The following is a 15245-nucleotide window of genomic DNA, read 5'->3' on the forward strand; positions in this document are numbered from 1 at the left end:
TAATAATAATAATTAAATAATATTTAATAATACTAATAATAATAATTATAATTAATATAATAATAATAATTAATATTTTATAATAAAATTTAATGATTATAATAATAATGCGATAATATTAATAATAGTATTAGTTGTAGTAGTAGTAGTAATAATAATAATAATAAATAATAATAATAATAATAGTTATAGTAGTAATAATAATAATAGTAATAATAATAATAATAATAATAAAATCTGCTCTGCTCTGCTCGGCTCTACTTCAATCTGCTCTGCTCTGCTGAAATCTACTCTGATCTGTCCAGAAGCTCAAAAGAACAGGGCCTAACTAGATGACATGTTAGTTCCTTAACAACACCTTATTACTTCCTCCGTTTTTAAATACATAATTCATTTCTCCATACGCGGAGTTTTAAAAGAAATTGGAGAAATTAACATGTATTTTCTCCTCTACGAGCTTCCTCTAGTTAATATGCCATATTAACCTCCTATGTTAATATGATGGCAATTTCGTAAATATGAGAGGTGAAATCAATTATTTTTTTATTTTCTCCTCTACGAGCTTCCCCCACTTATGATGCCATATTAACAGGTATTTTCTCCTCTACAACTTCAAAATTGAGACCTCCTTGTTTTTTTTTCCCCTCAAAGTTGATATTTGATCAACCAAAGATCGATCCAAAGTTGCAAGCAGCATGGATGAGCGCGAATTTCAACGCCTCCTTCTCCTCTTCCCTGTTGTTCGAACTCCAGATTACTCTGTAATTTCTCTCTCTTCTTCTCTCTGTTAAACCCTAGATTTTTCTTTCATTCTCCCCAATTTTAATTATTTCTTCCTGCTTGATTTTGGGCTTTATAGTTGATTTTCTTGATGGGGTTTTCGCTACTGTAATTCTGATTGATGGGATTTGTCCCTAGCTTCAATTTCTGTAGTTTTATATAATTTATTTTATTTTTATTATCATGGGAAGTGAAAAAGATTTTTTGCTGCAATTCTGTTTGGGAATTTTGATTTTTTTTTTTCTTTTAAATTTGTGGTTGATTTTTGTAAGTAGTTTAATTCTGGGAATCTCATTGTCGATTGAGTTTGCAAAAAAAGTTGGATTAAAAAAAAAAAAAAAACCAAATTTGCAAATCGGGAAAATGTTTACATGAAATGCTTGTGTGTATTTAGTTGATATGTATGCACTCACTTTGTTCAAAATTATAGTTTCATGTATGAATATCAGATGTCCGGTATAAGTTATCACAATGGGAGGTCACAATTATGATAAAGATCTTGTAAGAGATCATCTCATACTTTAACTATAGAGCAATGATGCACGGATTCGTCAGATGGTAGCCGTCTCCCGTATCGGAAACGTTTCGGGGACGGGTACGGCTTGGAAACGTCCCCAAGGCGTCCCCTTCAAAAGTGGTACGGCAAGCCAATTTGGGGACGGCTAGCCTCTTGCTCGGATACGTATCGGGGACGGCGTGGCTCATTTTCTGACGTTTCCTTAGGATTTCAGCCCAAATTTTCAGAAAAAAAACCCCAAATTAGTGAATTACTAACCTAATTTTCGATTTCCCCCAAATCTCAAAAACCCTAACAATTGCGAACAGCGATTCCCTTAGAGGTGCGACTTAATTCAATCCTCTACGGTGACTGGAGGCAACTGGCGAGTGGCGACTACTCCGACAACGGCGAACGAGGCTTCGACTTGTTACTGTTCCTCTTTCTTCTCTCTCTGTTCTGCACTTCTGCTTCTAGCTCTCTTTTTTCTCTTTCTTCGCACCTTCTGTTTTCTTTTTTTCTTATTTCTTTTTTTATTTTTTATTTATTTACGTGAATAATGTGATTAATATTGGTTAGTAGTCTAGTACGGAATATCTTACAAACAGTACAGCAGCATGTGATTCTTTTTATTTTTTATTTGAAGTCACTATAAGTGTAGAAATCAATTACTTGTATTTTTCTTTTTTTTTTTTTTTTACCTTTTTCCGTTTTAAATGGTACTCCGTACTATAATTTGTGTTTGTATAGATTATTTTTAATTTTTTTTTTTTTTTTTTTTTTTATATTTCATGGATTTATATTTTGCTCATTTTTTGCCGTATCCAAGCCGTACCCGTTTTTTAAAATTTTGATTTTGCCGTATCCCGTCCCCGTATCCGTACCCGTTTTTGTCCCCGTATCCGTTTCCGTGCAACTTAGCTATAGAGTTTTGGGACAATGTGAATTATTTTTTAGATGGTTGGAGTATTTCAATGTTGCCTTGGTTTCTATTCTGTTGATATTTGGGGTGATTAGGCTTGTCTATGATCATAATGTAGATAGAAATTCAGTGGCTTCTGTGAAGTAATTTGATTGAAAATGTGGTGGAGCAGTTTAAGAAGTGTTGTTTTTGTTTTTCCTGTTACTTGTTTTGCATCTGATTAATGTTGTCATCTTGTGTAATAAATAGCAAGCGGACTCAGAATCATCAGGGCAATCGACCTCACAAGTAGAAAAGAGTGAGGAGGTGGTCTCACTTTATTTTATTTCAATAATTTTGCTTCATGTTTTTTTTTTTTTGTACTCTCTTGTTTTCCTCACGTAACCTTATTTTCTCTTCAGGTATCAGAGTGGCAAGATGCTCAGGGTGAGCAAGAAACCAAGAACCAAGGTATTGCCCAATAGTGGTATTAAATAGTTGTTTATTGAGTGCTTGACAGGTCCTTCGATGTCCTTGAGTGAAATTTTAGATGGTTAGGGTGTCTTGCTTTCATAAGTTGTTCCTCACTCCCTTTTCTCCTTATTGCATCAATAATTAATGTATCTTTTGTTTTCATTAATAGAAGACACAAGTAAGCATTAATTTCATAACAAAACATATCTTCCTGCTGACAACATTAAACATTTCATGCAAAATTTGTATACCAACATTTTGACCTTGTTTTCTATTTAGTATTTTGGAATTCTATGAGGCTTTAGATGTGTCCAATTCTCTTTGATAATTTAGCTGCTCTTCAAATGTGTAAAAAGCTAAATGATGTTATTTGGTGATTATCTTGCTCTTTTAATTGATTCTATTTTGCCGAACTGTTTTGATATTTTTCCCACTTGTCGTAACAGATGTCTTCTGGGATAAATTAAGATCTACCGCAGAAAAAAAGGTGAGCAAACATGTGGTTCTTTTGTATTATGGTACTCTCATTGCATGATTGATTGATAGATAAAGCTTAATGGTAATTTATAATTAAGCCTAACATATTATCGTATAGGGGCACTTTATTTGTTCGCAATTTAATTTAATATAATATATTCTTCGCTTTCGGAATTCATTACTACTCTGGAGTATGTTTCCATGTGATGCTTTGCTGGTGTGTACATAATTAGTAGGTACCAATATCTATGTGAGCTGATAGATTTTATTAGCTCTTTTGAATCTCATCAACGTAAAGTCCATGTGTAGGAGTCTATCAAGGAAGCCACTTGCAGTCATGGTTTGAGTTTTAGATGCTAGGATTACATATCTTGTGCTTGTCGAATATCTTAAATGTTATACTACGTATTCTTTCTTTTGGTAAGGTCTAGTTTGGTCAACAACCATAAGTTTAGCTGTAACAGTATCCAAGTTCAGGTATCTTATCAACAAATCACATGATTGTATCATCTTTACTAAATGTGCATCTTTATTGCGCCTGAAGGCCCTGAATTGATATTATGAAATAGGCTCAAAATTAGCAATTGCCAACCTTATATTCTCCAAGCTCTTCTTCCCTACCTTGTAGCTTGGTAAATCTTTAAGGCTTTAGTATCTATCCATGAGCATTGATCATCCTCAGACCTTAGTTATTGGGTGGAGTTGGAATGATGGAGTAAAAAGGGACATTTAAAGATACAAAATTTATTAGTGAGTGTCTTATTTATGGGAAATTGGGAATATTTACACTTCTATGAAATTCAGACACATCTGACAAGTCAAGGTTCCGGAAAGGTCACTAGCGAATACCACATCTAAAAGTTCATTTACTTTGCAATTTAGACAAAAATGGAATTGTTAGATTGAGGTCATGGCTCATGGGTAGTATTAGGTAATGTTTTGATAGGTAAACAACGCCTCATATGAAAATAGAATCTTCACCCCAAATATAAGATTAATACGAGTCATTCTTGCATTTAGTTTTCCTCATCAAAGTATTGTTAGTTACTACATCAAAGAGATGCCTCCAGTTTACTGATGCTTCTTGGCTTCCTTTTGATCATATTATCTATAATAGTAGCCATTTCAATGAATTGTGGTTTAGTCTAGGTGTTTAGAAGTGCAGTGTTTTCCTATAAATTTGTAGTCTACTGTCATTAATGGTCTCAAAGGCAATTAGGTATCTTGAGGAGAAGCATCTTCAATTCCCATCAAAAATTGCAGCCATCCCTTGGAATACCTCATTGGAAGTCGCTTTTTTAATTTGGTTTTGGATAGTGTGCTGTCTTATCTGGACTGAATGACCATCATTAACTTCTTCAATCCTGGGAGCATGAGTGTTAGTAATTTGGATACTTCTTTTAGTTAAAAATTTATAATATTGCCTTAATAGCTTTTACTCTAAAGACATGGTATTTTTCATGGAAATCAAGCTGCTAGTCTGTGTCTACTAAGTATCTACTCTATAATGCCATATAAAGCTGTTGGGTGACTGTAGGATTCTACCAAGATTTTCCGCCAAAATATAGAAGGCTTTCACGGGCATGGTTATTGAATTATGTCGTCATCAAATAGGAGGCGATCAGATATCTGGTGTCATATAAGGATCAAATGACTTAATTGTACTCCATATGTTTGTCTCAGCCTGGGACCCTTCAACTATTTCTTGAGATTTCTTACCAATGCCATTAAAAGTGTATTTTTGGTGTCATATAAGGATTGAATGTGGCATGTGTCCGTCTCCTAGGACCCTTCATTCAACCATTTCTTGAAATTTTTCACCTGCAAAGTGTGTAGGACTTTTTTTTTTTTTTTTTGGTTTGTGTGTCACCTATTCTTCCCCGTTAGTTTGAGATCTTCAGAGTTCAGAATGGACTTATTCAGAGTGATTGAGATGCTAGTATCATCTTTGGATTAGGAATAACACAAATTTAAGGAAAGAAATCTTAATATTTTCTGCTATTTTCTAGTGTCAAAAAATGATGTTTGAATCATATTTACACTTTGAATCATTGTTGTGTCTTGATTCTAAGTTTAATGTCATCTATGGATCAAATGGTAATTTGGATCTTAGGCAACCTGTGCTTCAGTTCTTAAGACCTTGTCCTAAAGCCTTTTGAAATATTTTCCATTCATTTCTTTAATGGTTTCTATAGCATGACATTCGACATTTGTTTGAACATTTAATGTTGGATCTTCTACCAACTATGGAAGGTCCTGCAATCTATTATGCAATCTGAAGAAAGTTCCCTTCATTTTCTATGCTGATTTTCTGCTTAGACATGTGTTACAATCTTCAATTTCTGCCCTTCTCCTTTTTATTTTTTATATTTTGAGGAATTACAGGTTTGGGTTCAGCATCACATATCAAATGACAATCCGAGCTTCAAATGAACTTCTAAATGGCCACTGTGAACCACTCCAAAATTTCTTGAAAATTTCCACCAGGCCTGTAAGATGAGTAGTTTGACTGAAGACCTTACTAGATCCATATGTATTGGATTGAGTGTCATCTATAGTCCAAAAAGCCATTGAGAGATTGATAGAACTTTACCATTTAAATATTTGTTCAAGGTTTTCTGCAAGTCACAGAAGGATCTTATGGGTCTTATGGGTGTGAGTTATTTACTTTCAAACTAGCTTCTTGGGATGAATTTTAGTTGTGTACAACCTATGTATTCACCCTAGGGAGCTGTTTATGACTTTTTTTTTTCCAATTGTTGTATAATTTGTGATAATTCCCACTGGTGCTCTGAAATCACCTCCCCTGTTGTGTTTGTTAGACCAATCAGAATAATTTGCATTTTTAATAGTTTTGAAGGCTTTTGGGTGACTTGTGGACTAGGCCTTCCAATTTCCATCAAGACTATTGAGTTTCAGGTATGAATCAAAGGTTGAAGTTGGACCTTAGACAACGTCATTGGTGCCTGAGAGACTTCCTTACTCTTGCATGAGTTGTGGTTTTATTGAGGCATCATTATCTGTATTCTGTAAGATGAAGGTCTTTTGAGTGAAATCTATAAGTTCTTGACATCACATTGTTCTTTTTAATTCTGTTTCTTTCATTAGGTTAATGTGTGGATGCCTTTGAGATTCTTTCAAACACCAATGTGAACTTGAGCTTTATCAAATCATTCTTGATGACAAGTCTCTTGTGTTTTTTTCACACTAATTGGTGATCTTTTGAGTCTTGCCTTGCTATATTGTTGGAGAATCATCAAGTTATAGAGCTATGATGGTTTACTTAGTTTGGAAGGCTTCCTCTTTTGCAGTGAACTGCCCACGGATAGGTTACTTTATTTGCTTTTAAATTTTTATTGTAGCTGCACTTCCTCTCCAGTGGCTTCACATGCCAATTGTGTTGAGATGATGGGGCTCCTCGTCTGTTTTGCTTATCTGGTGGTAAATTTTTAGGTGAGTTAGATTTGGCATCAGTATCTTATCTGACTCTTTCACTGGGTTAGTATACTTTTTTTGTAAAAGACTTCCTGAACTGCATTTCTATTGTTTGGCACATAGAGGTTGTCATGTACTTACTTTGCCCTTAGCAAAGTACCTTCAATTCTGGGATGTCACATAAAGATGTCGACATCCCCTTTTCAGTAGGCCAAATCGCCAGCTTTTTTCACTCTTCACATCTATCTCGTCTTTATCTCCGTGCAAAACGTATATGTTAACTTGTTTTAGGGATGCTGGGACAGAGGAAACATTACTTAGATGAGCTGTCGTTTGGTGATATTTGATTATACTGTAGTGTTAGTTAAGTAAAAATTAGTCTTGGATCGAGAAGACATCCAACAATGCTTGGGAATGAAATGGATTTATCTTGTTGCTGTAAGACGTCTTGATTTCTGATATGTACTTATTTGACTAACAGTTAGCACTTATAATGTCTTATTCTCAGTCTGGTGGTTTAATAAATTTTCATTTCTTGATAGGTTGGCCCAGCTGAGGCAGAGAAGTTCTGTGACGCCTTCCAGAAAATCTATCAGAGACTTGTATGTAATCATATTTAGACTGACAGTGTACATTTTTCTCATGCCCAACCCCTAACCCAACCCAAAATGAAATTTTAGATGAATGAATAACTAAAAGCTTTATTTGTTGAGTATATTGTATAGTTGCTGATGAATTCTGGTTTCTTGTTCTAGGTTCATGAAGAGCTAAGCAAAGAAGATATGGAAAACTTCTTAAACTCGTCTTGAGTTGTTAACTGGTTTAATGGTTTTTGCTGTTGCCCGTTTTCCAATTAACATGAAGTAATACCTAGATCTAAGATGATTCGACAGCAGTGTCTGTCCATTTTCAGTGTTTTGTATTGACATTGCTTTGGGGGATCATCTAGGCTTATTTGGTGACGATAGTCTAATTTTTTGGGTGGACTTTCTACTGCGCACAAGCAACTATTGGCATCTGAAGATTTAGGTCCCCTAATCCTCTGACTACTGTGGCAAGTGCTGTAAAAGCACATCGGAAGTTTACTACATGACTGTCACCACAACATTGGTTGCTTGAATGATGAATGATAATTATATTATAATTCCAATTATTTCATGTTAGCTCGTAGCTAAAATATTTGCAGCTAATACAAGACTATGCAAGTGACCTATTTGGTTTGCACTCAAATTTTTCATGCCAGATTAATTGCAATTATTTGACTTTTACAGATGTCAATGTATGTAAAAATTATTGAGTAATCTAACAAATTGGATCAAGTTAGATTGATTAGTACATTAAAAAATTAAATTAGCAAAAAATGTAAAAAGTTGTTTATTTTAGTGCCTAAGTCATGAGAGGAAGTTAGACTTGCATGATCAACCAAACTAGGAGTACTTAACGCTATAAATATACACATTGACAAAAATGTGATAAGTCATAAACTTGGAAAAAATAAAGTTTTTAGCCACTGAAATAAAGGCTTTGCCTGTATATCACTGATGCAACCTTGCATGATTTATCAACATCAATAGGCTAGACATTAGTCAATACACTCCACAGCACTCCTCTCTGCTGCTTGATTAGAGCTTTGTCCAAGCTTAAGGGATTGGACGAAGGCGATAATCTCGCATTGAATATTTGATGTTGATTATACTTGAGGAAATTTACAATTAATCAAATAGATCACGAATAATGAAATCTGTTAAGACACCACTTATTTTGGTGAAGGCTGCTAAGACCTACAAGTCATGGAGCTCAAGCCATTCCCTTCACAAGAATCCCTGCATCTCTAACTTCAAGAATATATTGCTATGATCAACAAGCAAAAGGCGAAACCAAACCATACATACTAATTCCATAACAGTGATCAGAAATGATCAAATTAATAATAACATGAAAATGTTTCCAAAATTTGCAATTTAATCACCACTTTTGGTTCTGGTATTGTTACAAAAGGAGAGTATTTCTACTTCGTCAATTGACCTCTACGACCCCTTTCTGGGGTTTTATATTATTATTATCAATTTTTTTGGGGTGGGGGAAGCTCCTAAAAATGGCCAGAAAGCCGTACTGAATCACAATCAATCATGTAGAGTTCCAAGAATGTCATCTTCCCGGTACAGATGATATCTGCAAGAGGAGCACAAGCAAGAACAGTTACAACCATAAATAATTATACATTTCTCATCCCTGAATATAATCACACGCATGATACTCAACATTTGTATTAAGATATGCATTATATCACACATGAACTAAAACATACAAAGTATTAACTCACAAACAGTGGCAGACAACATGCCTCAACATTCCAAGTCAAATTATAGCAATGAAAATACAATCCCCAAGTATTAATAAACGTTGTACTTGTATATCCCAACAATTAGAAACTTACAATCATCTGATATACTAATAATTGGTCCACCACAGCCATTAAAGTGAAGTATAACTGCTAAAAAATCACCACCACAATAATTCCATGTACAGCATATGCCATCACAACTCATAAGGATTCATAACCATACAAGATACCACCACGCCTACTTACTCCTCCATTATTAGACTGTTTAGCAACTACTAAAGTATTTCACCAAGTATCCTTAACACCAATGCAAATATAATGCGTTGGAAGGATAGGGGCCTTTAGACTCAACGAAGGGTAATTTAACAGCACCAGCATCCCATACAGCACACTTCCCTAGCATGGGTGCTGTATAATTTCTACACGGCTTCATGACGTTAACTACAAATGACATCCTTGAACCCCAGGACACCATTACATTACTACAAGAATGGTGCAGATCAAATGGGGAAGCAATAAATTGCCAGTAAATTTTTCTAAAACACCAACCTCTATTCCAATTCAAATGTTAATGTCATTTTGGCTAGGTTTTTCTATATGCATCAACAGTTGATCAATGAAAAATCAGGCCCCAATAAGTCACAGTTTGTTGCAATATACTAATACCACCATGGTTTATTGAAGTACATCACCCAAAATATTACCATAATTATATGATATACCACCACAAGTCCATAACTAATTTTTCTATATAGGTTGGATTAGGTATAATACTGGATAAAAACATGATTAGGTATAGTTCAAACTTTGAGCCACTCACAACTATCTACTGTAAAGACGGGAGCTTTTTGACTCATTGAAGCACGGTTGAGCAGCATCAAAATCCATACCTTTACTACTTTACCAGTAACAACACCGTAAGAAAAAAAATCGAAATCTCTCCTAAAGTGCACTAACCCAACATGCTTGCTGTACAATACTACAAGACTCTACAATTGAAAATCCATATGAAACCCCTAAACTACATGTAAACCATATAGTGTAGGAAGAATGATATCACTAGTTAATTCTTCTAACAAAACACTACCATTCCAAAATTGGTCATCATTTCTTCGGTTTAGCAGCAATTAAGTTTGTCAAGGTAATACTGTATCTTGCAATGATTAAACTCAGTAATAAATTCCAGATCCTTTGACAGCAATTTCAAATTTCACACTATTTAGAAGCACATTTGAAAATTTTAAAGAACAGAGTTGATTCCAGAACAAAATCAATCACAAATTACTCATAATTTAGCTTCCAAGGTACACTAATAGATATAGCATAAAACAGAACTCACGTCTTATCTTCAAGCTTAAATTCAGAGCCACCATATTCAGGCAATAGAACAGTATCTCCCTCCTTCACACTCACGGGGATTAGTTTCCCATCACCGGTACGACTCCCAGGGCCCACGGCAATTACTTTCCCAGAGTTGAGCTGCATCAAAATAACCAAAAGCAATCCAATTTTAAGCAAACTAGATTATACAGTAGTATTGACCGCATATATTATAGAATTCATCAAAACCCTATTACCCTCCAAAGCTAATACTTGTACATTAAAAAAAAAAAATACAATTTTGGCATTTGCAACCAAAATATTAGCCGCATTCATTGAGAAATATTGATAAACAAAAATGCAATTAACCAATATCACAGATTCATATAATACATAGTTTGGGGCATTTATAATTAGATCAAAAGCAACAAACTCAATGCAAAAATGCAACTAACCCAGATTTGATTTCAGTATATACACTATAATCAACGAAAAAAACAGCTAATTAACCGATATCATAGATTTATAAAATATATAGTTCATGATTAGATCAAAGCAACAAAATTTATGTAAAAATGCAACTAACCCAGATTAGAATTCAACTTACACACTATAATCAACGAAAAAAACAGCTTACAAATTTAATAAATAGTAAACAAAGGGATTTAATCAGACCTTGCTAGAAGATTCTGGGAGCAAAATTCCAGTATTAGTTTTGGCGGGAGCAGTAATTTTCTCAATCAAAATGCGATTGAAAGTGGGAATAAGCCGCTTTGCCATCTTTCTCAAAGTCTGCAAATTACCAAGAAAAAATGGAGGAGAGAGAAAATTGGGGTTTAGAAGTAGAAATCAAGGGTTTTGACACCGTGAGGTTTATTATAATTGAGCACTGGTCTTCGCTAGAAGCAAGGCAAAGCAACTAGAACCTTCTAAATAGATCTTGATTTTTAGGGTTTATCTAAGATTTATGGTTTGGTTACTACTTCTACTAAACTACCCTGTAACTACTTTTGTAACACTTGCATTAGTTGTATAACTAAAAATTTTGTACTTCATATGTTGTTAAGCAAATGTTCTCTGAAAGTTAGCTATCGGGACTCGGGTAATTTTCGAGAGTCATATAATGTAATTAGGAGTTAATAAAGGGGGATTTGTTTGTCATTGAATACAATGTCACTTTGAAAGAAAAAACATATCAAATTAAAGGCTATGATTCACATTTTTAGGGTCAATTTTAGAAAATTTTTCCAAAATTAAGTTGAATGTGAGAGATGTCTCTCAGTGTTGTAGTAGTTGGTTTACAAAGATAACAGGTATACCAATATGTTTATAAAGTACCGAGAATGTACGTTTTAATTCTATGGCTATATCGGAATTATGTTGTATACCGTGTCAAGAAGTGCAAGAGATGATTTCAGTCACCAAGTTGACTTTTCAAAGTCATATTAAATTGTTTTTAAATTACTTAGCATACCATGCCAAATATAGTTTAATTTGGGTAATGGCCAAAACTATAACGGCCTTGACCATGTACACGGGACACCCCTTAGAGCCAATAACAAAGTTCATATGAATAATGTTGACTGATTTTATAAAAATATAAAATCAATCTGAATCAAAAAACTCGTTACAACTTACAAGTGAATTGATTGCCATACTTAGTGCCAGCAATAACAAAGACTACTAGACAACCATCACGATTATTCTTCGTTGCATTAGAAAGGGGCAAAGGGCGAACAATACTTTGTGTTTTGTCAAAAGATTTGATTGTCAATTTGTCACTTCTAGACTTCAAGTGCTAGTATAGGATAACTTCCAAATGTTTTTTTTTTTTTTTTTCTTTTATAAACTACTGTAACTCATACAATGAAACAATTGAACAAATATAAATGAAGCTAAGTGAGATCATAAACACAAATAGTATGAAGTATATACGCTAATCCTCATATACTCCAAGAATTGAATAGGCAAAATTGGACTATTGGAGGGATTCAATTTTGTAGGGGTTAATAGTGTTGTTTGACAAAATTTCCAATCACGACATTATCATCCACAATCCTACACATCAACTTACAAAAAGCAAGCATGATGCCATGATTGAGCAATAAACAACTGAGTTGATGATCTGATCAGCACTGGCTTACAAGTTACAACCTCTAAAACAGCCGTAGATGAAAATACTGAGCAACGCGTTGATAATGCTACTCACAGTGTGACAGTATACATAGATTTCTGAGCATGTGAGGATATCTTTTCTCAGTTTCTCATTCGAGTATGCTTTAGCTGCTTCTATTGTACAAAGCATTACTTATAACTTTTGCCCTTGAGGTTTATTTCCACTCAATAATCTTCTTAGTGGCGCTTTTTCCCACCACCACCTTTCTTTTTGCCACCCTTTCTTTTGCCACCCTTCTTTTTCCTCCCTTTGCTAGGCATAGGAGGACCATGATCATCATTCTTTGGAGGTGGGGCGGATTTTAATAAATGTTTGACATCAAGAACTCCATTTCGGAAACGTCCTTCACTGGATCTCAGCACTCCATCTTCAGGTCTGCGCTTCTCTTCAGGTTTTTTGGTCCTTTTGATAAGGCTTTCCCCACAATGTCCGAGGAGTAACTCCTGCAAAAAGTTTTTATCAGCAAGTTTCAACTTTACATTCAGAATATATCAAGTTTCAAACAATTTAAAGTCCCATCTCTGAAATCACCACCTGTTGCAACATCTTCTCTTCTTTTTTCTTTTGATTCTTCATCATTGGCCGTGCTACACTTAGTGGTAGTCTCTGTGTCTTGGGAGCCTTGAACACATAAATTCAAAATGTTTGTTAATCAGCAGATTCAATCAAAATTTTCAGATCAAAATCCAAACATAAGGTATGTCAACAGTGCCTACCTTTCCACCCAATGAAACAACCTTCTTATTCTGCAAATCCTTCCTCTCTTTCCATGTCATATCAGAGGATCCTGAAACGACATAAAGTTTAATTAATCACCAGCAATACATTGGAGAAAAGCTTGCAATCATATCACGTAACCATAGATAAAAACAGAAGCTAAAATTCGCAGCAGTAAAGAAGTCTGTAAGAAGCACGTATACTGCATCCTGCATCACCCATCCCCTAAAATTCTATTTGGAGACACAGCAAACTAGAGACAAACTACTTCATTACCCAAGCAGAATAATATCAATCATCCAAATGCAAAAATATAAGGTATTGGTTGGTACTCCCTTCGTCTCTTGAAGATTGCTTCCTAGCATATTTTGGGATCAAACAAAAAAATCTGATCACAAATCCCACTAATCTACTGAGTACTCGTATAAAAAATAAAGTAATCAATCATGTGGGATCTTGTTAGATTCTTCTCAATGGAAAATTTTACAATATCAATTACTTATGAATATCAGGAATATGAAATTGGTGATTAAGACAAGTATTAGAGACCATGAAAACTCGTATGAAACAATCTTGTTAGAATGTTAGCCAATGTGGGAATTCAATTTCAATTTCTTAAGGATGTAAATAACTTAGGCTCTTTGTTGGTTAAAATTGAAGTCTAATTGGAACTCAATCGAGGAAAAGGACTCTATTGGTTGCACTTCCACTATTCCCTTGGGCGATTTCTATTGTACAACAGGTTGTATCGTACCACTAAAGCTACAATTGCAGTCCCCCAATAGTCTCTCTTCCCAAATTCTGCAATTTCTATCGTACAATCGCAGTCCCCCCAATAGTCTCACTTCCCAATATTAGCATCAAAAGTTGTAAACTTTACCCCAAATTCAAACCCAAATGCCATATAATTAAGCAAACAATAACACAATTGAAATCTTTAAATTCAATACCTAAGAATATAACTTATTCTTAGCATTTATAACAACAAAAATTGAAAGAAAAAAGAGGGGAGTTTACCAAGAAGTTCAACTTCCTTCATAATAGAGCGAAAATCCAATGGTTTGCCATTTAATTCCAAACCACTTCTGGAAGAGCTTCCGGTTTCTGCTTTCGCACCTCCCTTATTTTCCCGCATTTTCATCTTGCAATTTCAATCAAACTGTTAACGCAAAAATCAAATTTAAACCCTAAAAAGAATGAATAAGGAGAAATTAATTACATATAACCTGAAAAACAATGAATCAAGTTTTACGAAGGAAGACGAGGGTTTTAGGCTTCTTTGTTTTGGAATTTTGGGTTAGTATCAGGGGTATACTGGAAATTCGGTTTTTTTTTTTTTTTTTTTTTTTTAATTTTTTTTTCTTTTTTCTTTTTTTTTCTTTTTGAAGTTTTTTTTTTTGTTTTTGTATGTTTTCTTCATTTGAGCGATTTCAAGCTAAAAATATAAATTATTTTCTTATATAACTCGGTAAAAAAAAAAAAAATTTACTCAAGACAAAATAATATAAAAAATAGAAAATTTTCAATTATAAAAAAAAGCTATAAAAGGAAAATTTGAGAATAAATAAACATTAATAACACCGATATACGCGTGTTTTTGTCCTAAATTACTAAATCTATACCATTTTTTTTTATGTATACACCCTCCGTGTTTTAATAAGTGTTACAGCTTGACCAAACACGTATGTCGAGACACGACTTTGACCATTAACTTATTTAATTATATGTTAGTAAAATTATAGGAAAATTGATGTTATGAAAATATACATTATAACGAAGCTAACAATGTATTATACAATAACATTTGTTTTTTTTTTATATATTAGTAAATTAATCAAGTCAAAATTATTATGTGAATTGTGAAAAAAAATCAAACTGTAGCACTTATTAAAACATGAAGGGAGTAGATTCAGGCTGAATTTAGAAAGAAAAAACAATGAACAAATTAATATTGTGAGAAATAGAGGAAGAATTAAATGGAGATTCAAATCGAAGTGAATTCGTAGCCTTGTTCCATAATCTAGATAGACACACATTAGAGTTTGTTCACATTTATTGAACTGAGCTGAACTAAACTGATTGGAGCTGAACTGAACTGAATTGAATATAGTTGAAATGAATATAT

At 33.9% G+C, this 15245-nt stretch overlaps 3 protein-coding genes across 3 annotated transcripts; 1 reads left to right on the forward strand and 2 right to left on the reverse strand.

The window, feature by feature from the left end:
- Positions 1–589: 589 nt before the first annotated feature.
- Positions 590–7740, forward strand: LOC145575935 (uncharacterized). The gene is made up of 6 exons (XM_081633724.1): positions 590–761; positions 2448–2504; positions 2600–2648; positions 3098–3138; positions 7106–7165; positions 7319–7740. The coding sequence occupies exons 1-6, from the start codon at positions 696–698 to the stop codon at positions 7370–7372; spliced, it is 327 nt and encodes a 108-aa protein (XP_081489850.1). The 5' UTR covers positions 590–695; the 3' UTR covers positions 7373–7740.
- A 741-nt stretch (positions 7741–8481) lies between these two features.
- Positions 8482–11113, reverse strand: LOC145575936 (10 kDa chaperonin, mitochondrial-like). The gene is made up of 3 exons (XM_081633725.1): positions 10903–11113; positions 10247–10386; positions 8482–8735 (listed from the first exon to the last, which is right to left on the reverse strand). The coding sequence occupies exons 1-3, from the start codon at positions 11005–11007 to the stop codon at positions 8687–8689; spliced, it is 294 nt and encodes a 97-aa protein (XP_081489851.1). The 5' UTR covers positions 11008–11113; the 3' UTR covers positions 8482–8686.
- A 1057-nt stretch (positions 11114–12170) lies between these two features.
- LOC145575937 (uncharacterized) lies at positions 12171–14354 on the reverse strand. The gene is made up of 4 exons (XM_081633726.1): positions 14138–14354; positions 13120–13190; positions 12938–13024; positions 12171–12846 (listed from the first exon to the last, which is right to left on the reverse strand). The coding sequence occupies exons 1-4, from the start codon at positions 14259–14261 to the stop codon at positions 12580–12582; spliced, it is 549 nt and encodes a 182-aa protein (XP_081489852.1). The 5' UTR covers positions 14262–14354; the 3' UTR covers positions 12171–12579.
- Positions 14355–15245: the final 891 nt, after the last annotated feature.

The sequence above is a fragment of the Chenopodium album genome, chromosome 13 (assembly GCF_948465745.1).
Source record: "Chenopodium album chromosome 13, dcCheAlbu1.1, whole genome shotgun sequence".
In the NCBI taxonomy this organism is placed as follows: Eukaryota; Viridiplantae; Streptophyta; class Magnoliopsida; order Caryophyllales; family Amaranthaceae; genus Chenopodium; species Chenopodium album.